The following is a 24,794-nucleotide window of genomic DNA, read 5'->3' as shown; positions in this document are numbered from 1 at the left end:
CGCCTCTGGGCAGGCGGGCGGGATTTATTTTATTTGGGCCAGCAGCAGGAAGACGAGGCCGTTTCTCATCTGGCCGCTCAATAATTCAACACAGCGGCGGTCCACATGAAGGCTAGCAGGGAGCGGCGGCTCTCTGATGTCCGTGTAGAGAGTCCGTGTGTTATGACAGTTGAAGACGCTGTCCCAAACTCACCCCACACACACACACACACACACACACACACACACACACACACACACACAGAATGCCTGATGAAGATGAGTAAAAGGAGAAGATGAAGCAATGGAGATGAGCTGTATAGGCTATACATGAGATGTAGTGGCTTTTCAGTTTGGAGGCATTAAAGTGAGTTTTAAAACCCCGAAATCCCACAACGTTCAACTTTAAAGAGCGCCTGCTAAATGTGAGCGCAAACACAGGCAGCTTATGGAGGGAACAAAAGGTCACAGATTGCATTAGCGAGAACAGAAAGCAATATCGGTGAATCAGACCAGGTGCATTCTGGGACTCAGTGTCTCGGCTAAATGATGACAAATGGACGTTTGAATGAGAACAGATTAAATATGTTGCCCAGTGACTGCTGAATTCATGTACTGGCTGTACTAGCGTTTGGTAACTTCCAGCGAGTTTACAATAAAGCCCGAACAACCCTGGATTTTTGAGGTTGATATTTACCGGACAGTAAGTATTTTCTTTTAAACACATAACATTAACAACGGATCCCTTAGATTTGCTTTGCTTTTATTTATTTTTTTGAAACTGTGACCTAGTTACATATGGAGCCGGACAGTGTAATGATCTACTTGTCAGCGCTCTCTGGTGGACAAACTCTGTAACGGCGACACTGTTTCTAAATGACCTCAGACGTTCTGTACTGCGGTTTCTGGTTAGATAGTTATCGGCCTACACCGATATCAGTATATCTGCAATAATTATACAAATATTTATACGATTTATCGGTCTAGCACTAGTCTACAAAGCTTACCTACGGTTAAGATTTCGGCTGCCTTCACTTGTCACATGACCCTCATCATGTCCATGTAGCCTGGGTTATATGGCTCAAATCAGTATCTATATATAAATAAATAAATATAAAATCTCCAAAGCGGTCAAAAAAATCTCCAGGAAATGAAGACGGGCCGGACGTTTTCAGCAGCCTATTTTAAAACCTCTCTTTTAGTTTTTGGTAATGGCACATTTTAAACTAATGCAAATGAATGTAATGAAAAACGGCAGCCGATTGGAGACGGCGGTAAAAATCAACAAACGCTTGCCGGTCCGGGCGGCGTTAAACTGACGGTTCAGCGTTGACGGAGACGTATTTTCAGCAGAGCACTTCCTGCTTGTGTCTGCCGACAGCCAGATGTGTTGAAAAGCTGCTCAGCTGGTCGGAGCTCACGCGAGGAAACGTTGATTTGTGAAAGATGTGATCGGCGGCGGCGCTACATCCGTAAACTTCCCGGCCGATCGGTACTGAGCACGTGCAGCTCTCAGCAGAGATGAGCAGGAAGCGAGACGGCTCACTCGTTAGCTGCTTCCACACACTGTATATGTAGTTCGCTTATTTTGTCCTACATCAGATTCATGTACGCCGGGCCGCTCGGAGGCCGCTGCTGGGCCGGATGTGACCCGCGGGCCGCCAGGTGGACTGGCCTGTAGTAGAACTTTGTCTAAATAAAATATTCTTAAATTAAAAAAATGATATTGGAAATCAGGAACTATCAGATAAAAGATACAAGATTATGAATCTGACCAGACATTTGACGTTGAGTTTTTGGCCCTTCCCTAACGACCTGCGCTACCTGCTGCTGGTCGCCTAGCTTCCTGTACCGACGCCGCCACAGCTTTTGGTACCGCGGCACCTGCGGTCTCAGCCCCGCCCGCCACAAAACCCGCACCAATGCAAAGAAAGGACAGAGCTGATAACAACCAGGCCTGGACTTCCTGTAGCATTCAGGTGAAGCTGGTTTCACAATAAAAAGAACTTCTTTCAAAATAAAAGCACTGAGGACAAACTAAATGGCCCCATCATCACTTAACCACACAACAATATCTGATGTTGTTCAGAGAAGAATATTCATCCATCCAACTCTGCGAATTCATTGATTTAACAGAAGTGAAAGAGACAAAAGGAGCAGTATGAAGGAGGAGAAATGAGCGTCACTACAGCGCTAATAAATGCAGTAAGATAACTGAAAACGCAGATCAATACAAACTAGTTTCGAGACATGATTAAAAAAATAAATAAACAGGTGCAACTTCAGCAGATTAAATTCAATATTAATCTAATATCGTGTGAAGCCACTCAGAGTGTATTAGCTCCGACGGCGGCCGGCTGGATTGATTTCCAGAATAAATGCAGAGCGCGTCGCAGCCAGTTAGGCAGAACACAGCGAGTCCTGATGGGACCTGGGCGGCAGGAGGCCCGCAGACAAATCAGGTCAGTGGTCAGGTCCAAACCAGGCCACGGACTCCGGCTCTGAACCACTGCTCAGTCTACAACAGCAGACGCACTAATAAACCCTCTGACCTCCCTGTCTAACACGCTGCTGCACGCTTACACTCATATCTGCTGATGGTGCAAGTCTTTATTCACAAAATACATTTGTATCGTCAGCTGCGGACCAAAACATTAAAAACGCCTCTCAGTTTAACAACAACAGCACAAACTACGTCCTCCAGAAAGGCCATGAGGTTGAATCAAACCCTCTCTAAGAGTTTCGACACAAACCGAACTGAAGCTGCAACGATCAGTCGATCGACGGAAAATTAATCTGCAACTGTTGTGATAATCGATTAAGTCTTAAGCTTCTCCAGACCGGGGACTTGCTGCTGAATCTCTTTGGGGTTTTGGACAGAACAAACATTTAAAAAGACGTCAAATTGGACTCAATTTTCTCAATTGTTGAATCGAGAGAATAATCGACAGATTAATCTATAATTAAAATAACTGTAAGCTGCAGCCCTAAACTGAAAACTATAAAATTATTTGGATTTGGACGTAATAAACGGGGTATAAGTAGTCCGCTGTGTGTACCGTTCTTGATGAAGACGTAAAGGCAACGGGAAACATCCACAACGCGACGTGGACGCCTCATAAATCAGACCGGATTCAGCCGGAAACGCGGGCGATGATGACGCAACCTTCAGCTGCGTCATCAGAGAGCCAAAGCGAAACCTCATTTAAGATCACATTAACAATTAACAAAATCCAACTAACCTCACTCAACAGTGTGTACAGAGGAACGGCAAATCGATGTAATATCATTACTTATTTAATATCTATTTTTTTTTAGTGGTCTTTAACAAACACCATTTCCCACAAGCCCCAGGCTATCGTGGGTTAAACGTCAGTAGCCCCACAGTGGCTGAGAGACCGGACGAGGAGGGCTGAAGCCGGATGTTACGGATGAGAGAGAAACTGTTTCCACCTGCTGCCAAGCTAAGAAAACTTTATGTGGCTGTAGATTAGTCAGTCTGTGTGACCCTGAGTCACTAAACTGGACATCGATCATTAACATCTCTGCAGTACTTGACATAATTGTGCAATATTCTGTGTTTTCGGTTTAATTTATTTATATTTATTCATACTTCTATTACTGCTGTGCAATATCCACCGTCTCATTATACTGTTCCTGTGTGCACTGACGTAAAGACGAGCTGCTGGAACAAAAGAGTTTCCCCTCGGGGATCAATGAAGTGTTTCTGATTCTGATTGTTTGAATGCTAACTGATAATGTGCTGTCTGACTTGTTAAACCTGCATTAATAGATTTTTTTGGGCTCTTGGGGGCAACGCGACAATCTGTGAACACAACATCTGACATGTCTTCACCTTTTAAGTTGATATTGTAAAAGTGTTCATTTATATTATACCACCTACAGTTATAACTCTAGTTAAACCACCTACAACCTGTGTATATTGCAGTCTGTCTTCCTTTGGCTTTGGCCACTTCTGAGCCATTTAAGAAATGGTCGTTTCAGCTTTTCAGGGCGCTGTTGCCTTCCTCAGTGTTCATGTGTTTCTATTACGTTCCCTTTCTGTGGTTTTACAGATGGTGTTCGCCTCAGTCTCAGGCTAAATGATTGGAGCACCTTCAGCGGAAGACTCATCCCCCCACAATGCACCACAGAGCGCCACAGGAAGTCATTCCTGCCTGTGGCCATCAGACTCTTTAACTCCTCCCTCTAAGTGTCAGTCTGTATGACCCGAAGTCACTAAACTGGACATTGATCATTAACATCTCTGCAATACTTGAATAACTGTGCAATATTCTGTGTTTAATACTCCTGTGCAATATTTAGTTTTCCCATGTTAGTTTTTCCTATTTATGGATATTGATATTATATACCTCCATTACTGCTGTGCAATATCTTAATAATCTCAATAAGCTACACTTAACTTCCACTGCTTATTACTTATTACTTATATTATTACATTGTATTATTATACAGTATTATCATCATCAACCGGTAAACCCACCTGGTACTTCATTTATTTTCTGACCTGTTTTATAGTTTTTATAGTGTATTATATTTTTGCTAGTACTTTCTCCTGTGTGCGCTGACGTAAAGGCGAGCTGCTGTAACAAAGAGTTTCGATCGGGGATCAATAAAGTGTTTCTGATTCTGATTCTGATTCTGATGTGGCCGCTGGGGCCGGGAGGGAAGAAGGTCTTCCTGACTTCATGGGAAAGGTTGCGTGTTGTTTACGGGATTTTGTTCGACAGCCATCTTAAAGAGACAGAGTGAGAAAAAAAAATCTAGCAAACGTCAGCGAGAATGAAGAGAATCGTATCTGCTGAAGTTAAAGATGTGTGTGACTGTTTTCCTTTGTTCACCCTCACATGAGCTTCCAGTTCGCGTTCAGTTTGCTGCTGGACATTATTTCATCGCTGTAGTTTGGTTCTTTTGTCCGCTCGCTCATAAATACCAACGTGTTGGATAAAGAGTGACGATCCCGGGTGAGGTCGGGCAGAAGACGGCCCTCTTCAGAGGAGGCTGATAAAGGTGAACACAACACTGACATGTCTTCGCCTTTAAGTTGACATGTTGAACTCGTGATCAAACGGCTGCTTGTTTCCGCCTCCAGCAGCTACAGAGCGACATGACGCTTCATCAGGAGGCGTGTCAGAGTCACATGACGCTTCATCAGGAGGCGTGTCTGTGTCTCCTGATGGACGTCAGTCCGGTCTTCTCTCTGTCAGCTCTGTGTTTGGTCTCCAGCAGCTGCTGAGGGAAACATCTGGCTCTTTAGCTGCTAGATGCTCCGCTATGTTCAGCAGCTGCTGAGGGAAACATCTGGCTCTTTAGCAGCTAGATGCTCCGCTATGTTCAGCAGCTGCTCTCTGACTGCGTCTGTCTGCTGGCTGCTGCTGAGCAGGTAGCGTTCAGCGAGTTTATCAGAAAACAGCTGCAGAGACTGAACCAGGCAGGAGGGTTGCAAACAGAAACAATGAGCTGAAAGATGCTAAAACACTCTGCGGGGAACTGCAGAGTGAAATAATCATTAGCAGCAGCCCTGTTTTAAAGATGTTTTTTTCGATTATGAAGCCAAAAAACAAACATCATTATGGTCCTTTAAGTCATCTTAGACAAACAAAGTCCCCGAGGAAGTCTGGAGCAGGAGCGGTGAAGTACTAAATGGGCTTACAGACGGTTTTAAACCATGTTTTGGGGATTTGTGAAACAGAAAATCTCCGGAATGCTCCTTTAAATGATCGCAAACACTGTGAAGGACAACAGCAACGCTACAACAAACTACCACAGTATTAACATAACCTCACTGACTAAACACAGTACACACAATGTCAGCAACTGCGTGACTCTTATGGGACTTTCAGTGACATGATTCTGTAAAGTTACAGGTGTTTTTGTAAGCGTTGAATAACGGCCATGACACTGAATCTGTCAGGCTGGCTGATGTAAACAGAGCCGTTAGCTGCTACATTAGCATCTTTCCAGCCGCTGACACTCGGTTTAAACCGACCGGCAGGCTCGTTCAGATCAGCCAGAGACCATCTCTTACCTGAAGTTGTACGCGGGGAACTTATTGCTCTCTCTCAGCATCATTCTGTACAGAGAAATCACCTGTGCTCGCGTGGACGCCGCCATGATGTTGCTAACGCTACTCGGTGACCGTTTAAGCCTGAGGACCCCTTATTGACGTGTGTCCAAAGAGTGCCTGTGCAGAAATACGAATTTCCTGTGACCGTTTCTAATCCCGCGTTTATTTATTTAAAGTCAAATCCACATGTCCAGATGTTAATGTCATAAATAAGTCACCTCACAACAGTCCGGTTAATTTTTAATGCGATTTATAGTTCAGTATGCACACAGGCGCGTCTCCGCCGACTGAACAGCAGCTCAACGCTGGAGTGTGACAGAAGGTGAGTTAGCTTTGCTCGTATTAACCTCTTAAACGTGCACGTTAATACACTAATGGTACGTTTTTATGAATGAGCGATATTTTGAGGTTATAGCACCTGACTTTGGACCACTTTAGGGAGCACGTCGGGTCACACAGCGCTTTATTTCCCTCCAAAATGTCCTTGTTATGGATCAGCATGTTAGCTGCTCTGCTACAAACACTCCTGACAGAACTGCAGCTATAAAGTTAGCTTATTTTATGTTTTATAATGAGTTAAACCGCATACACACACACACAGGTAATGACACCTCATATAAATCTTGTAAGTGCATGTAAGTTATCATGCAGGCACGTGGTGCTGGTGTCACTGTGTGACCTTTCTGTCAGGTTACCTAACCAGGTGACAGACTGTGACCTGACCCTTGAATCGTCACTTTCAGGGTTACAGACATTAAACTAAACCTCGTGAACCCCACGTGTTCCCAGGAATCCCTTTAAATGTCCCTGTAAGTTGCTTCAAAGTTTTATAAAAACATGTTTTCCGTGGTTTGATGTGTTTATCAAGCTGCTAAAAGTTGAAAAAATGGTATTTAAATGCAAGATGGAGGTGACAATCCGTTATCATTGCTCCTACTCAAACTTAAAAGGCCTTTGTCATATTTCTCTTGACCTAAGATTGTCCTTAACTTTAAGAGGTCTGTTGAGTTGGTCAAGAATTGCACATTTCCTGCAGTATGGAGACTGAGGATGCAGACGATGTGTCATCTGAAGCGTGTGTAAATCAGAATAGTTTGTTTACCAGTTGCAGCTGCTGCTTTGTTGTAAGATGCTCTAAACACACGTTAAATTGGATGTCGTCGCCTTTGTTTCAACAAGTGATGAGTGTGAAGCCGGCGTTGCTTTAATTCGCAACAGTTAGTTGCAAAGTTTATTTTTCTTTTTAAGTTTTAAGCTGCTTGTTGAGTTGATGTTGTTCTTTAACTGTTGCTGGAAATGTCAGAATAGTTACACAAGTGTAATTAGTTCAGAACAAAAATCCAAATTATATTTGATTTAGCAAAATTACAAATCACTGGGAACACGTCAGGATCTTTAAAGAGAGGATGAACTTTGGGGCCGACGTCAAATAAGTGGTTGTGTCTGATTGGATGTCCCTGCTGCGAGCATGTGATCAATCATGTGATCGATCACGTGATCACTTGAGCGCTGCTGTCAGTAGGAGTGAGAAGCTTGATAATCGTGTCTTGTTATATTTAAAGCCGTCCGTGTTGATTGGGTGGATCGGGTTCGTGCGCTGGTTTTGATGGTTGTTTGAAAAAATGAGTCAATCGGCAGAAAAGTAATTGATAATCGATTCGTCGTTTAAGTCAACTGCAAAGCAAAAATGAGAATCGTTCACTGGTTTCAGCTTCTGTTACGATTTACTGCTTTTCTTCGTCTTATAAAGTGAATCTCTTCGAACTGCTGGACAAAACGAGACATTTGAAAACGTCACTTTGGACATTTTACAGACCAAAGGATCGATCGATTATTTGTAGGACCGGTCGACAGATTAATCGATAATGAAGACAGTCGGTAGTCGCAGTGTGTGAGAGGCTCAGGATAGTTTCTGTTCGCGGGATCCGACCTTTGACCTCTGGGTCAGTTTGAGTCAGCTGCGCCGAGAGGAGGGAGGAGGTGTGTCAGAGGGAAACATGATGAGGGAACACGAGGGGAGATTTGTCTCGTTAGAGAGGACGACACACACACACACACACACACACACACACACACACACACACACACACACACACACACTAACCAGCTGATATCAAAGAAACTCCTTCCTGATTTGACTGAATTAAAATGGCATTAACACTCATTCTGTGTGTGTGTGTGTGTGTGTGTGTGTGTGTGTGTGTGTGTGTGTGTGTGTGTGTGTGTGTGTGTGTGTGTGTTTGTGCGTGCGTGAGTGTGTGCGTGTGTGCGTGTGTGTGTGCTCTTTAGCAGTGGATTTGTGAAAGGTCAGAGACGCATCCTGCTTGTTGATGTCCTGCTGTCTTTTAGTGTAAAGGTCAGTGCCACTGCTGTGTGTGTGTGCGTGCGCGCGCGCGTGTGTGTGTGTGTGTGTGTGTGTGTGTGTGTGTGTGTGTGTGTGTGTGATGCAGCGTGTGTTGACATTGTATGTCTGTAAGTATTCAGGTAGATGCTGATGTGGACCGAAGTGTGTTTTGTGTGTGTGTGTGTGCTGTCGTACATGTGTCTTTGTGAGGACCCTTCCAACCTTTTCTCCCTAACTGATACCCAGGTAGGGCTACAACTAGCCGTTATTTTATTGCTGATTAATCTGCCCGTTATTTTCTAAATGTATTGATTAATCACTTGGTCTATAAAACAGACCTACTCCATTCCAAGTTGACATTTTCAAATGTTTTATTTAGTTTGACCAACAGTCCGAAATCCAAACGTATTCAGTTTAATACGACAGAAAACCAAAAAGAACAGCACTTATTTTATCATTAGTGAAGCTGCAACCAGGGAAGTTTTGGTGTTTTGTTAGAGCTCATACCCAAACTCGGGGTGTCGGCCAGTACCGAGTGCCCCTCTGCTCTCTTTTTCCAAAATGTGTAAATGTGTGAGGTAATGCAAGACTGCGGTCAAGACGTTCGTACGCCAACGTGCTTTTTTTTATTACGTTGTTTAGGTTTCTAACATTTTAGTTGCAACTCATCGACCTCATAACGACAGAAGCAGCGTCTCTCCACCGATCCACTTCACCAAACTCAAACTAACCCGCTGAACGGCGTTGCTCTCCTTAGTGTTAAGTTGCTAAAAGTTTGTCGTACGCTAATGTTCGCTAACTGCGAAAGTCACTGGTTTTACATCAAAACATCATTTTTTGTGAAGCACATGCAGGACGTAGAAGAGGAATGATATCAAGTGATTAACTTTAAAAGTTATTTATCTCTATGGATTAATTAATGACCATCAGGGCCGCGACTAACGATTAATCTTCAGGTTGATTGATCAATTGCTTGTTTAAAAATCCAAAAACCCAGATTGATATTCTGTTTACTGTCACAAAGGACGAAGAAGAGCCGCGTATTCTTACAGCGGAGGAGCTGGGATCAGAAAAGGAAAAATAATTCAAACGATTAATCGGTCGTTAAAATAGTTGCTGTCGATTGACAGATCGATCAATAAAGCAATCGCTTCAGCTCCAACGAACATTAGATGAGTCACAGAGCACGAGGGACACTCACTTCTGATCAACCCTGTAGATCCCCCCAATAAATACTGTCATGTCATTATTTATCAAACCGAATAGGGAAGGGAGTATGTCAGTGAGGGTCCTCACAAGTATAGAAGTAGACAGTGTGTCCCCCTGCAGAGCCAGCTGACTGTCAGCGGCTCTGCAGGAGCGACAGATCAATAAAGGAGGATTTCCCTGAGTCCCAGCTGACTGGACGAACCCTCTCTGTGTAATCGGAGCTTTTCAGTCTGTTTCCTGCAGATCACTGTCGCCGTTCACGCTCCTAAATGCTTCTCATCCGGTTTCAATCCAGCGTCACATCAGACTGAACGCAGCCCCGTGTTATTTGGCAGGATTTCTCTCGGTATCGAAAATAAAAAGCTCGTACTGAAAGTTGCCGACAGCAAAGATGAATTGAAACCGAAAACGTACCTTTTGAAAAAGATTTGACGGAAACATAAAGGCCAAGAAACGCTTTACTTACATGATTCCCTCCTTGAATGAGGTGCACACCTTTACAGCGAGCTAAACACACCTGCAGTAAAGCTTGAAGACAGTCAGGTCAAGTGAGTTTCATATATTCAGCCCAATATCACAAATCACACATTTGCCTCGAGGGGCTTTACAGTCTGTGCAGCAGACGGCCCCCTCTGTCCTCTGAGCCTCGATTCAACAAGGAAACACTCCCCGAAAAACAATGTTAGAAAGCTCAGGAAGAGCAGCAGAGGAGCGACCCTTCTTCAGGACGGACAGACAGGAAGTAGAGGCCGTGTGTACAGAATCCACCGATATCATGAAATAACAGTACGGACAAACATGATGACAAATTTATAAAGAGACTGTAGCATAAATATGAAGAATATGGATCTGGGAGGTCGCTGAGGCACTTGAGGTGTCGCCGAACAGACCTGAGCCACGCGACCTCCTCTCCCCCGAGGCAGCAGGTGGCCTTTGTAGTTCAGGACTACAAATTATAAAGAATAAAAGACGAGACAATAAAAAACAAGAGTTACACAGAAGGTAGAGTAAAAATTAATACAGTACAGCAACGAGGGAACTGGATTCACAAAAGTTGATACCACTCTCATGCCTGTGCGCTAAAAATATGGCCGCTTAGCTTAGCTTAGCTTAGCTAGCTGTTTCCAGTCTCTATGCTAAGCAAGTAAATAAAAATAAACAAATAAAAAGAAACGGTTGTAATAAAGGAAGCAGATAAAAGCTGGCTGTCAGTATTTGCTTGGTTGCAGATTTGACAAAAGGTTTGATGTAACAATGTTAGTTAAACTGCTGTCTGTAACTGTGTCGGTGGTTTCTATAGCGACAAAATGTTCAAAACAGAGACCAACTGTTGGGCCGGTTTCACACCGAGGTTTTGGACTAGTCTGCAGTGTCAGGCCATGTCTTTGTTTTGCTCCTACGTTAGCTTAATATGACTTAGACAGTTTCACTAAAATAAAGACGTATTTTAAGCCTAAAAAGTTAGCCACCCTACCCCCGGGCTAACGCTGAACTACGAGCCACGTTTCCACGGTAACAACCAGTGACGCCTGGCGACCAGTGGCTCATAATTTGTGGTTTGCTAACAGCGTTGTGGAGCGAGTAAAGAGAAGAGAGCGCAGTAAACTCGTATAATTTTAAAAAAAATGGACAGCAGCGAGGACGTCGTCATTTGTTTTGGTTTGCCTAAAGATGCTAAAGGGTTAGCATAAGTACTGAGTCCGCCACCGCAGCTCAGCTCTGCTGCGGCTCTGCACTGTGCTGACACTTTATAATACTAGACTTTTTTTATTGTTACGCTCTTTAAAGTGTCATCGTAACTGTTGAACTCTTCCAGAGGGCAAACATTGTCTGCTGGAGCGAAGGGGGGCTAACGTGAATGCTCGGCCAGCCATGTTTTTTTTTTATTTTGAAAGAAGTCTTAATTTACCCAGAATTCATGGCAAATTGGTCCTACGTAAGATGGCGAAGAACTGTTCAGCTTTGGGGATGAATTTAAACGTCTGTTTGAAGTCTGACTATTAGTTAGATAGCCAGTGTACCTGTGAGGTTATTATACAGGTGCAAAGGGAGATTCTGCAGTTTATCTGAAATATTATATCTGCGTTAAGAAAGTTTTGTTGGCCTTCAGCAAACTGTTGAAAGCCTCGAGTGAGAAAGAGTTCCAGAAACTGTGTCGACATGAGTTTGTTTGACATGTTTGTCGGTTGTTTCTCACTTTGAATCGCAGCTGTGAGCCGCAGATTGAGTTTTCTGTCTGCTTTCTGCCTGGTGGATCAAGGCCCCCGACGTCCCTCCCATCGATCGCCTCCTCCCGTGTTCAGACCTGCGGAAGAATCCGTCTGGGACACATCAGCCCGTGACCCGAACCTGATCGCCTCCAACTCATCCATCCATCCATCCAGCCGTCCGTCCGTCCATACATCCACCCATCCATCTTCTCTGTTCCAGCCCTCCTCCTCCTCCTCCTCCTCTCCGGATCAACAAACTCTTCTGCACCGTTCGTTCCACAGACTGAGGTAGGCGGACAGGTGTGTGCTGTGATATTTCACTGTGTTGAACGTATTGATCCCTGCTCGGCCCTCTGCATTTTCCTTCTGTCTAAATGCTTTATTTAACGCGCCGTGTTTGTGTGTGTGCGTGCACATCAGTGGCGTGCACGTGGGGCCGGAGCCCTTCGTGTTTTTCGTGCTGAAGCCTTGATTTAATCGGGATATGTGTTTTCGCTGATGGGACACTTGAGAAATGATCAGAAGGAACTCGAACACACTCAGGTGTTATAACATCAGGAAAGGGAAGATGGTTTAAAGTATTACAACCATTTTTCTGAGGATATGTTGGGTGTTTTTGGGCTTTGTTTGCTTCTGTTTAGCAGCTGCCCGACACTTTCAGCCGATAGTCTCTTAGAAAACACATTTATACACTACTAATTAGTTTTGCCAGATATCTTTTGAGGGGAAACGTGATTAACCCAGACCACAATCTTTTGCTGACCTTAACCTGTGAGTGTCTAAACACAACCGTAAAAATGTTTAATCGCGCTTTAGTTGCTACAGATAGGAGTTAGGGTCAGATAGATATTGTGGGGGAAACGAATGAAAAATACGTTGTCAGTGAACGTTATGCTAATTTAAATGTTTACTCCTTCTATTCATTAAAAAACGTCATCTGGGAAGCATTACATTTCCTCTAAAACGTATTATCTGTTGCAAATTAGTAGTATAAAGATGTCATTTCCAGGTGACAGAGTTGCAGATGGGTGTAACTAAAACAGTGACTCTGACGGGGATCGAGTAAAATAAAATCTTTTAACAGATTCGTCTTTTGAGATCAGAATTTCTCCAAACAAAAGAAAATACAGGAAAATATAATAAAGAACAGGAAAGACACAGGACCTTTTTAATGGGACACTGTGGACAAAAAAAAGCAGGAAGAACAAGCACAAAATACAACTGCAGGTTACAAATGATGTCAGTTAGAGGTTTAAAAAACACCCAAAGTGCTGAATAAAACATTAGTGACTTGCAATTTAAAACTCTGTGATACAAAACTAGTTTAAATTTTTTTTTGAATGTCATTCCAAACATTAAGTGTGCACAAGCAACAGCAGCAGTATGTGTGTATATTTATTTATTTAAGAATGAATATTTCATGTCTCTGACCCCCCTCTCACTGCAGAAAGACAAAGTTACGACGGTTTCCTGGGATTTTAGCTTTATTTGGAGTTTAATGTCGCACTCGGGCTGAGGAAACTGAAGTCAGCGCAGCAGATGTAAACAAACCCGACCTCTGCTTTTAATTGGCAGAAAAATGCAAATGCAGTCAAAACGAGGCGATGCTTTGATGTGGTGGCGAGAAGCTGGAGAAAGCCCAAATCAAAGGCAACCGGACTGAAGGGAACATCTGGGGCGACGATTCATAATGTTTATGTTGACAAAGGTAGAGTCCTGCAGAAGGTCAGGGACGCACGCATCTGCAGAAAATACATCCTCAGAATTATGGAGGAGTTTGTGTTTTGCATCGGTTAAACCGCAGGTTGTAATTGCACAGTAATGAACAAAAAAAAAAACACACTGATTGACAGCAGATGTTGAAAGAGGGAAGGCTGTGTCGGAAACCGCTAACTATTTATTATATAGTCCACTGTAGCACGTTCGCCATTTTGTTTTCTAAATGTGTACAATCACTGGTCACTTACCAACCAACTAAACAGCGAAGTTACATTTCTGTAGCGGATTCTTTAGCACTGGTGGGGTAAAGTTTGTCCCGAGGGCGGCACCAGAGGAAAGGTCACGTCGTTGCCTAAATCAAAAGGTGTAATCCTCTGTACGGTGGCCATTTGAGGACATCTCAGACTGTCAGACTCAGTTTTCATCGGTCTAAGCTGGGCTTCGTCAGCCTTACTGATATTAGCATTTTCCTCATGTTAGCATTAGCATCTCAATGCCAAAACAAAGATATCCAATGTTAGTATAAGATCCTGATGTATTATATATGATATATTACTCATATTCAGATTCAAAACTTCAAAACATGTTTCTGTTATTAAAATAATGCTTTACTGACAGATTTCATCATCCAAGCTGTACTTATTCTTAGCTCGCATGCTAACATGCTAAATTAAACATGCAGGTAAACAATTATTGAAAGTTATTACCTGATTTTATCATGTAACTTTTTGCCACCTAGCACCCTAATCTTCTAAGTTAGCTGTTAGACAGCTAGCAGTCACAATCAAGCCCCTGTGTGTTAAATTGTTGTTCGATTGAAGCAAATGATTCTAATGACGTACGTTTTTTTGTATAGAAAGATGAAACAATCTCACAGAAAATTGGTGCTTGGTCATGTTTCTGTGACGCTACCACTGGGGGTCGCCAAAGTTTCAAATTCTACACATAAATGAAACCTTTTTACTGTCAAAGAAAATGAGTAAACGCTGATCTTACATTAGTGGCCTGAAGACCAAACTAGACTACTCTCTCTACTGTAGTAGAAAAGGTTTCAGTCGTAGTCGTCTGGACGCTGTTTTCAGAATCAAGATGTTTCAGCTCCCATCCGGAAGTCATTCTCAACTGTGAAAATGGTCTGAGAACTCAGAAATTTGAGCTACTCTGTGTTGCTTAAGCCCCGCCCTCAGGAAGGAGTCTACCTGAGTATCTGTTGATTAGCTAGTTTCACCTGAAACTGACCTAATAGTTTCCATGATGGCCCAGTAATCAGTAATCAGGCCTATTGTTTTCTGGCTGCACCTCCCTCATCACTGTTAAGTACCTGATTAGCATGTGATTGGCTTGACCACGGTGTTAAAACACTGTGGTAAACTTTGGGCAGATTGAATCTCAGACCACCATTTCTGTTCAAAGAGGGGTTTTCTTTTTTCACAAAAATGGCTTCTTTGACTCCTCCGCCATTTTTGTGAAAAAAGAAAACCCCTCTTTAACAAAAGAAGGTCAGTTTCAGGTGAAACTAGGCAGGGTAAACAGCAGACACTCAGGTAGACTCCTTCCTGAGGGCGGGGCTTAAACAGCAACACAGAGTAGCTTAAATTTCTGAGTTCTCAGACCATTTTCACTCGTCTTGATTCTGAAAACAGTGTCCAGACGACTACGACTGAAACCTTTTCTACGATGGCACACTCCTGGACGAATGAGGGACTACACCGTCTTCTCTCTGCTGTATTACTAATTTAACTTAAATTCCTGACCGTCACTTTGACACCGTTTGATATGATGCATATCAAACAGTAAACTGAATTTTCATTTGTTCATTCTCTGCTTCATTCTGACACATCTCTGCTCTTTGAAAAGCCTGAACGTATTTCTAGGGCCTCACACCCTCACCAGTACACTCCCGAGTTTAAAGGCGCGTATGTACATACACATATATTAGTATTAGATATCAGCCTGTAGTCTAAATTAACCCAGCTGGCTATTTCCCTCCATCCCTAAATTACAGCAGGGTGGAGGGAGGAGAGGAGATCAGAGCTGCAGCCTTCATTAGCTTTCATTAATAACAGAGAGGCTTCCACGTCCAGCTCTCTCCCCCTCTGGCTTCGCCTGTAATTACTATCCAACGTAGATTTCAACCGGGGGGAGACATCGCCTCTGAATCTCGCCACGCCGCTCTCTGCAGTCGCAGCCGCATGTTTGACTTATTTCTGTTCAGAGGTGCAAATAAAGGACAAGTAAACAAATGTTTACTAGTCAGCAGCATTTGATGCAACAGCAGGTTTTGCTTTGAATCTAGGATGAGCATTTAGGATTTTGTGAAGCTGTATAATGTGGACACAAATTTGCAACAGCACCTCCCACTACGGCCTCAAAACCGACCGTGTAGTCGATTCAACACCTCTGCGACGCCGTGTCCAAGAAACAAACTGAAGGATTTGGATCTAGACGATGCTGATGTCGTTTTTTTAGCATATAGACAAATTTCCCAAAATATTCCTCGAAGAAATTAAACACAAATGGAAAAAAAACCCCAAAAACTTTGTTTGTTTTTAACAGAAAAAATGTGTTGAATAATTTCACACCCTCTGGTTTATTTTAGGTAGAGGGAGTGTTGTACTAAAAAGACTGTAACTTTATCCAGATTTCCACTCAGATCAGTTTAATAATACATTTTTACACTGAACGAGGACTTTCCCCCCATCTCCGACACTGGGCGTGCGTTAGGAAGGATTTCTTAGTGTCGGGTATGAACAGCAGGAACAATTAGAGCCAAGTACACCTGACTGCTGTTGCATGTTCGTAAATATAAACCTGCAAAAACTGACTGCAGGTCTTTTTTTCAGTTTTGTCTCACATTGTTTTTATGTTATTTGATGCGTCGTTATTATAAAAAAAAATGTCGATTTATAGCCGCTTTTAAGAATTTAATCGAGTTTCCACACAGCAAACTTTGGTCCAGATATGTTCCAGCATAGAAACACTCTTCACATTATCCAGACTGGGATGAACGGGGGACCAGTAGGGGCCCCGGGAGCTCATTTTAGCCCTGGGGCCTCCTGGAAGGTTAATCTGGCTTTGCACTAAACTGCAATGAACTGCACCAATCAGAGTTAAGGTTAGGCTGTAAGGAGATCTAGCAATTAGAAATAAAGTAATGATTTAAAAAAAAAAAAAAACAGCTCGGCAGTGCTTTCAGTTTTATGGCCTGATTCTGAATTCATTAGTGCTTAATTTGAATAATAAAACACTAAAACCCGGCCGGGATTAAATTTGTGTATAAGAGCCGAATCTTAAGAGTTACAGCCAAGGTGATTAGTAATGGTAATGGCTGCTTTCAGTGGCGTTATATTTGCATTAGTGTATGTCGTGTCTCTTGGCTTCCTTCCTGGTCCTGTAGCGTTAAAGCAGCAGCAGCTTTGGGTCTGCTGTCCGAGCCGATCAGCCGGCCGTTTCACCACACCGAGGATCTGAATGTGGAAAAGCTTTACGGGGCAATTTTCTACGCCAGTATCACCGCAGCGGAAACTGCCAAGAGGTTGGGACTGCTTTCAGCGTGGAGGGCAGAGGGGCACTGAGTGGAAAGCGAACGTGGAGTCGGATGTGAGGAGAACGTGAGAGTTGCTAAAATGTGCACTCAAAACGCACTGTATGGCCAAAAGTATGTGGACACCCGATCATTTACAGAGACATGTTTCTGTTATTTAGCCTACCTTCGATGATTTAAAAAGGGTGGAGAAAATAACAGAAACACCTGTAAGAACAACAGCGCCACAATCTGCAGCTGCCAAATGAGTTGAATCAACGTGTCTCCAAAGCTGAAGGGGGGATTTATTGCAGGACTGCATTAGTTTTAGCTACAGTAGGTGTACCTAATAAACTGGCAACTGAATGTATGTTTTAACAACAGATTTACCTTCAAAAACAGACCAAACGTGCGCTAAAATATGTGAACAAAGGTTCCATACTTTTGGCCACAACCGTAAGATCATCTGAGATTTCTAAGGCTGATGTTTTGCTATTATGTAAAATATAAATATAATTTAAACAATTATGTATTAGTAAATAAAAATAAATAATAAAATGAATAGTTAAAAAACATTTAATCATATATATCAGTAGTGTGTGATTCATTTGGAGCTCGAGTAACCGAAGTTATAATTACATCTTATGGAAGTCGGGTGACGGAGCAGAAGAAGACGGGTGTTTACATCTTTGCAGTTTGCAGCTAAATTTCTAACTAAGTCTGCAAACAGTCAGCGCGTCTACTGTTTCGGGTTTATTGCAAACATGTGGAAATGTGTTCGAAAGAGCGGAACGTTTTCAGTTAACAGCAAAACCCATCGACTCCAAGCGATGATCGATCCCGCTGCCTCACCTTCCCATCTGCTGCACGGGCAGACTGGAACACACACACCTTACCAGCAGGTGTGTTGTTGGTTTGGTCCAAACTTCATCACTCTCCTCCGGCTTTGCTTCGGGTTTAACAGCAGAGGAGAGGGCTTTCTCCGTCTGTCCTTTCGTCTCCACGCCGACAGAACCTGGTGTCCTTTTGGTCTCTGACTCTGAACTTCATTTCCCAGGAGGCCGATTGTCTTCTGTGGAACCTTAATCACCCTTCCCCGGTGTTCCTGGTGGGGTTGCAAATGAGGTCGGGCCCCTGCTGTACAGCGCTAACCGCATTAGCTGAGAGACTGCCTGGACCTCGTTAACGACAGCCTGTCTCGTGGCAGCATCAGCTGTTTGCGGGTCGGCCGGACGGTCAGGTTTCATTAATGTGGAGGAAGACGAGTGACGTCTCTCATAAGAGGAATATTCAGTCAGTTAAAAACTAACTTGAGGACAGAATAAAGTGCAGAATTTGAATCTTGTGTCCGTCCCTCCCCATGTTTTGCTGAACGCTGTGGCGTTTTATTCTGAAAAGCCAGATCCTGCTCTGTGTCCAGTATCTTTCGATGGCTCATCTTGAACTACTTTTATCCAATCAAATGTGATTTGCGGCGACTAGCTAGCTTCTGCTCATCAAATAAAACGCCACTCGATCGTTAGCTCGTCGGTAGCTAGTAGAGCAATATCGTAGGAGGAGGCGTGTGTTGGGATTTTAGTCTGTATAAACTTTGTTTACATCTCCAAAGGACGTGGTTTAATTTATTGATTCCTCCCACATCCTCTGCCCTCTTTTTTCTTTGTTTTCCTTTCATTTTTCCTTTCTTATCCTTTTCTCTGATTTGCTCTCCTTTCAGAGTAAAGTGCCACACCTCAAACATGGATTCTCCTCCAGCAGTTAACAGACTATCAATACCTGAATTTAGCCGAAGCACCAGGGGCGAGTTCAAATAAGTCCCCTACAGTTCGTCTCTTATCAAAGTGCTGAGAGCTAACATTAGCGAGGCAGAGGCAGCCGGTTGGACTGAAGTAATGACCTGGCCTAGCATGCTAACTGTATTAGCGACGGGGAGTGCTAGCATTTGTTCTGCTGTCAGCAAAGACAAATTAGCTGCTGCGCTAATTGTTGAGAACTGCAGGGAGATGCAGAGGATACAGCAGCAGTTTACAGGCCATCAGAGTGAGTGTGTGTGTGTGAGTGTGTGTGTGTGTGTGATATAACGTAGTCCTTTGCTGTCCAAATATCACCCAGGATGTCAAATTGATTTCTCCGGCGTGTGATTTTGTGTGCACAGCCTTTTTACCGCGTGTGTGTGTGTCGTCCATCTGTTCTGGGAAGCCCTTCCTGAACCTGCTGAGCCCACCAGACCTTACTTCACACACACACACACACACACACACACACACACACACACACACACACCATGGCGAGCTGCTCTCTTATGTAACATCCAAATCACAGACTCACATCCAGAACTCGGTGTGAATCGGCTAAGCTGTAACTCTGGTACATCCTGGGCCGAAGCTAATGATTTATTTTTACCATCAATTAATCTGCCAAATAGTAAACAGTATTTAAATGTCTCGTTTTAAACTGACGAACGAACCCAAAGATCTCCAGCTTACTGTCACAGACCGAACAAAGCAAATCCTCACAGTTGAGGAGCTGGAAACTTGAATTTTTGTTATTTTTGCTTGAAAATGACTTCAACATGGTTTCTTATGGATCCCGCCTTAGTTCGACTCATTCTAACCCAACACCTTTTTTAATCTTAACACAAACAGTTTATATCTGGTGATATATTTTATTTTTATTATAGTTGGCGGAAAGGCAAGACCCAGCAACACGTCGGTCCGTCTCTCAGAACCGTCTGACTTCCTGTCTGCGGCTCTCAGCTGCGAGCCCATTGGTTCCTGCTGAAGATCTTTAAAAACACAGATCTACAGTTTCCTGTTTAAAAGGCTCAGTAGTTTCCTCAAACAGCTGCTCGCTGGAGTTTCTATCAGACCAACAGGAGGAAACAGAGCATCTGTCGGGGACTATTTCCAGCGGCGGATGAATCCACATGTGGTGCTGTAGTGAGTGTTTGGGGCAGCAGGACGGTGTGTGTGTGTGAGTCAGAATAAACTACAGTGTGTGTGTTCGTGGTGATGAAGGTGCAGCAGAGCGGCTCGCTGATGTGTTTTAATAGTTTCTGGACGACGACGGAGGAGGAAGATCCATCAGCTGTGATTCACTCTGATGTTAGCAGAGAGAGAGACGTTCATGACGGTCTGAGTCCGAACGAGATGAAAAATGTCGAATCACCAGACTTATGCTTTAAACATCTTGTGCCTGTAACTCTGGTTGAAATCCATATCGTGACTTTTTAATTAGAATATTTTTCCTAAAATAGTCCGTTCTCGTCTTTGTTTGCTTTCACCAAATCAGGACAGTTTTCATGTTTACTCAGCAGAAGAAACGCTGTTTGGGGTTTTTACGCGCTTTAACAGTTTATTTAATACCTTACATCTCTTTAAGGTCTCTTAGGTCATGCTTTTAAAACATTTTGCAGCTACATTACAGTGCAGATTTTAAACGTTAAAGTCCCTGCGTTTTTCCTCATGTTGTCCTTACGCTGCAGCATCTGAATCCATGTTTTATGACCTGCGAGGCCTCGGCGGGTCTCTGAGAGTTGGTCTTCTGTCTTTATCTGAGCCGGGAACTGTCGGTGAAAATAAAACATTCAGCTGCTAATAAGGAGGCGGCAGAGTGTGTCGGGTCCTCTGAGGACCTGACGGTCGGTTACAGGAAAATATAAAACAGCCAGAGATCTGCATCACGGTCGCTCCTCGTGGCTGCTGGTTTATAATGAGCTCATAATGTATCATGAATGTAAATATTAACAGTGTGTGTCTGTGAGTGATTGTGCGTGAAGTTAAATGGGTTTTTTTAAATACAAAAATGTACTCCAGTCCCGCACAGGTTTGTTGCAGCTCTGGTCTTATTTTTATAGTCCGTAGTGTTGACATTGAAGTCATCACGTCGACAGCTGAAATCTGTGTTGGCTGGTCAACATAACGCGAGGGATGTCCGAATCAAGTCTGTTTTCGCCCCGGTCCCCATCCAAGTCGTTTAGTATTGGATATCTGCCGATACGGAGGCCGACCCGACACTTAGATGTACCTAAATGTCGATTAAATATGTATCTGGCTCACTGAAATAACAGCTGTAGCTACTTAATCTGACACGCCTTATTCTTCACGAGCTACTGGATCCAAATACTGAAGTTCAAGACTGCGGTCGGCGCTGCCACCTGAATGTTTTCTACACTGAGCTTTGATAGTGATAATTAGCGTAGGAGTTCAGCGAATAGGTGCATTTTGCCAACCAAGTCATTTTCCACATTCACTCTGAGCGAAATGCTGCACTGAAGAGCCGGCTGTCGTAAAGGGGAGCCGCGCTGCAACGCTGGCAGGCGGAGGGCGTCAACGAAAGACTTGAGTAAAGTTAGGATCGGACTGTAATCGGCTTTATTTTAGCTGAGAACGATCCATTAAAATATGCCCGGATCGGCACGGATACTGATCCGTAGGATCGGCTAGCAGCCTTTCCAGCTCCATCTTGGTTGTTTGTTTGCAAAAATCCTTTTCTACTTCTTCAGTTGTCGCCCAAAAACTCAAAGACTGTGCACTGAACTCGCAGCTAACTCAGAGAGATACACTTTAAAATGCAAAGTCTCTCTGTGGACATGACTTAAATTATGAGAGGACCAGCGAGTGTGTGTGTGGAAAACCATAGGATTAAAATCACAGACCAGCCACGTAATATTAAAATCACTCCACCTCCCCGAGAGGAGTGATTCCTGTACGAATGGGGCTTTAGAGAACTTCCATGTGTAGTTTCTGATTAAGACTTTCCTTTTTCTGCCTTCGTTAACCTTTTATCGTACCATCTCTCAAAGCTTTGGCAACACAAGACAAAGAGAGACAGTTTAGATCCGGGGTGGAGACGAGGATTAGAACAGAAAGTCCAGCTTTGCTTCACCTTTTGTTAAAAAAACCTGCTGGAGTTGGAGAAGAATATATTTCCTTGTGAGAAACGGACAAAGACAGATGACCAGACGGCGGCGTGAGGAAGGCAGATTTGAAGAGGGAGATCATGCATACATGCAGAGGATATCTGAGTGTGCAGGCAGTCAGGCAGGCAGCTGTCTGTCGGAGCAGACCTACAGGTCAGCCGCTCAGCCTTTCATCCTCACTCTGCTGCCAATTACTTTTCAACACCACTCTCCGGGCCGACACACACCTGCGAGCCGCCGGCTTCGCCCGTTTCCTCCGTCGTGTCTTTCATCTCCACGCTCTGTGTTTCTACAATGACAGCAGTTTCCAGGGAAGAAAACTTAGCGTGCACGAAAAGTCTTCTCTCTTTATTAAGAGCCCAGCTCTGAGTTTTAAAGGATGACTCTGTTAGCTCGCTTTCCAAAAGCCCGTCTGCTCCTCGTGAAACGCCTGGTCTGCTTTAACCTCGAGCAACACAGAGCTTGAGCTTTTTATCTGGAGTATATTTTCCATAATTTTGAAGCAGGTGGATATGAAACAAGCGTTTGATTTCACGAAGTGCTTCGTGCTGAAGAGTAAAACTTGCTTCTGTTGCAACGTTTCCCATCTTATCTCAGCTGCTGTCAGGCGGCGACACTTTGTTCCTGAGCCGAAAGAGTCATGAAGTCAGTGTTTATCCGTCTTTGTGCAGGCAGGGCGTTACGCGGTGAAACAGTTCAAGCTTAAAAATGAAAAAGTACAGGGCAGTAAATACCGTCGTGTTCAGGAAAAGCCTTTATGCATTTCACTCAGTTCGTAGTTCAGTTCTTGTCCAGTGTTACACTAACGATTATTTTCATTATTGATTCGATCTGGAGATTAATTGAATAATACGAAATGTCAGGAAATACTGAAATAGTCTTGTTTTGTCAGTCCAAGAGCCAAAAGATTTTAAATTTTACTATCATAGAAGAAGAAAACCAGTAAACATTCACCTCTGAGAAGCTGGAACCAGTACATTTTTGCCATTTTTGCTTAAAAAAACTACTTTAAACAATTAATTCATGAGCAAAATTTTAGCCGATTAAATGTCAACAAATCATTTTAGCTCAAGATAAGTTTATCTCTGGGTCAGACACGAACATTTGTGGCTGGAAAATTCTCTTGGAAGTCAGCAAATCAGTGAGTCTCACTGGAAGCTCTGAGCGGCTGACGGTTTCTGTTGAGGCTATCATAACGTAACGTAACCGGATATATAAACCTTTGGCACCACACAGAAGCTGTCGATAAAAAAAGACTTTGTTCGAAAACTCAGATTTAGTTTTAAATTCCACAGCAGGATACATTTTGGGGAAATGTTACCAAAATGGTGCACAAGAGATCTGGAATATTTTCATTTGATTAAAAGGTGAAGCTGTCTTTAGTGATTAAAACTGCTCAGGGGCCCCATCAGGTTCTTTGAGGAACCCCTAAAAGCTTCTGCGGTTCACCGAGGAACCCTTTGACCTGCTGAGGAAGTCTCCTTGTCCATCACTCAGTCGAAGCTCTGCAGTGAGCCGGAATAACTTGAGCTGAAATATTAATTTCGCTTTCTTGTGTAAGTTAAGTTTTTTAGATGCGTTACTTCACTGGTGCTCTGCGTAAAGGTGGTGCAACAAAACATGGTTCTGTCCTGCAGAGAGAACATGATAGAACATCATGTTCCACCTTTTCTGGCCTCTCCCGTGAAAAAAGGCGACTGCATTGCACAGTGAAAGATAAGTGAATAAGACTTCACTGGAGTGCTAGCAAGTTGCGTTCGCTGTGTAAGTTGGCGTTACAAATCTCAGTGCAAACTGATGCAGGCGACTGTTTCAGCTAACGTTTAAGTTAACTTGCCCCACATCCTCTGTGACGCATCTAACTTTAATATTGCAGATAAAAACAATATAAAATGGTACAAATAAGCAGGAATCAGCTGTGATTTGAGTGAAATGACGGCTTCTGAAGCGTTCTCTGTCTCCCTGTTATCAGTCATTTGTTGCATACATAATCTCACAAGTCATTTAGCGTTTTCATACGAACACTTTGTCTATTTTCAGCCACAGCAGATGTTGTAACAGAGCTGAAATGTGTCAGTATCGTCATATTTCCAATATTGTATAATCATCAACAGTGACTGCGGTCGCACCCAGAGGACGGCGCTGTGTGTGCGTGACAGCTAAACGGGAAGAAATGAGATGTCTGCGTCTTTCAAATCCCCAAACACTGAAAATATGAATTGCAAAGCTGCAAAATTAGCCAAAAAAAACCCTGACTCTATGTGTGTGTGTGTGTGTGTGTGTGTGTGTGTGTGTGTGTGAGTTTGCGGCGTATTTTCAATTTCCAATTTGCACTCTTTCCAGCGTCTCTTGAGCATATGTTTACTGTGTTGCAGCCAGGATTCACACTCCTACACACTTCCTCTCTCTCTCTGTGTCTCCCTTTCTGACACACACACACACACACACACACACACACACACACACACACACACACACACACACACTTTTTGGTCCTCCCAGCAGTGGTGGTGAACAGGTGTACAGGTAGCCTCTCTGCAGCTAAAGTCAAATTCACTTTATGTTTATCCAATGAAACTGAACATGTACAGAGAATTAAAATAAAAGGAAATAAAATTCATAATTACACTCTTTGTGGGAGACAGGACCTCTGCCTCAAACTCAGCTGGAGCTTCACCTCCTGAGTACTTTAACATTTTGAACTCCAGTTAGATTTAAAATCCCGCAGGTTTCTACTTTCTCACAAACGGCATCAGTAGTTCGTTATCACAAGGAGACCGTTGTCCCGTGCTCCCAGGTGG

General features: G+C 43.4%; 3 protein-coding genes across 9 annotated transcripts in view; 2 read left to right on the top strand and 1 right to left on the bottom strand.

Moving 5' to 3' along the window:
* Positions 1 to 6,184, bottom strand: part of LOC122866512 (LYR motif-containing protein 4B) — a 42,366-nt gene extending 36,182 nt beyond the window's left edge. The window contains exon 1 of the mRNA XM_044176279.1: positions 6,029 to 6,184. Within this exon, the coding sequence (XP_044032214.1) occupies positions 6,029 to 6,114 (86 nt within the window). The 5' untranslated portion in view covers positions 6,115 to 6,184. The remainder of the gene's footprint in view (positions 1 to 6,028) is intronic.
* LOC122866462 (protein NLRC3-like) overlaps positions 1 to 24,794 on the top strand; it is an 876,731-nt gene that overhangs the window by 491,332 nt on the left and 360,605 nt on the right. The window lies entirely within an intron of this gene.
* Positions 6,261 to 24,794, top strand: part of fars2 (phenylalanyl-tRNA synthetase 2, mitochondrial) — a 148,421-nt gene continuing 129,887 nt past the window's right edge. Inside the window, exons 1-2 of one of the 3 annotated variants that reach the window (XM_044176210.1) lie at positions 6,261 to 6,389; positions 11,830 to 12,118. The gene's annotated coding sequence lies outside the window, so the exon portion shown is untranslated. Of the gene's footprint in view, positions 6,390 to 6,730; positions 6,877 to 8,337; positions 8,424 to 11,829; positions 12,119 to 24,794 lie in introns of those variants that run through there. The other 2 variants (XM_044176211.1, XM_044176212.1) reach the window with 2 other exon arrangements.

This window comes from Siniperca chuatsi, linkage group LG19, assembly GCF_020085105.1.
Source record: "Siniperca chuatsi isolate FFG_IHB_CAS linkage group LG19, ASM2008510v1, whole genome shotgun sequence".
NCBI classification, from domain to species: domain Eukaryota; kingdom Metazoa; phylum Chordata; class Actinopteri; order Centrarchiformes; family Sinipercidae; genus Siniperca; species Siniperca chuatsi.
This window is presented reverse-complemented; position numbering and strand designations above follow the sequence as displayed.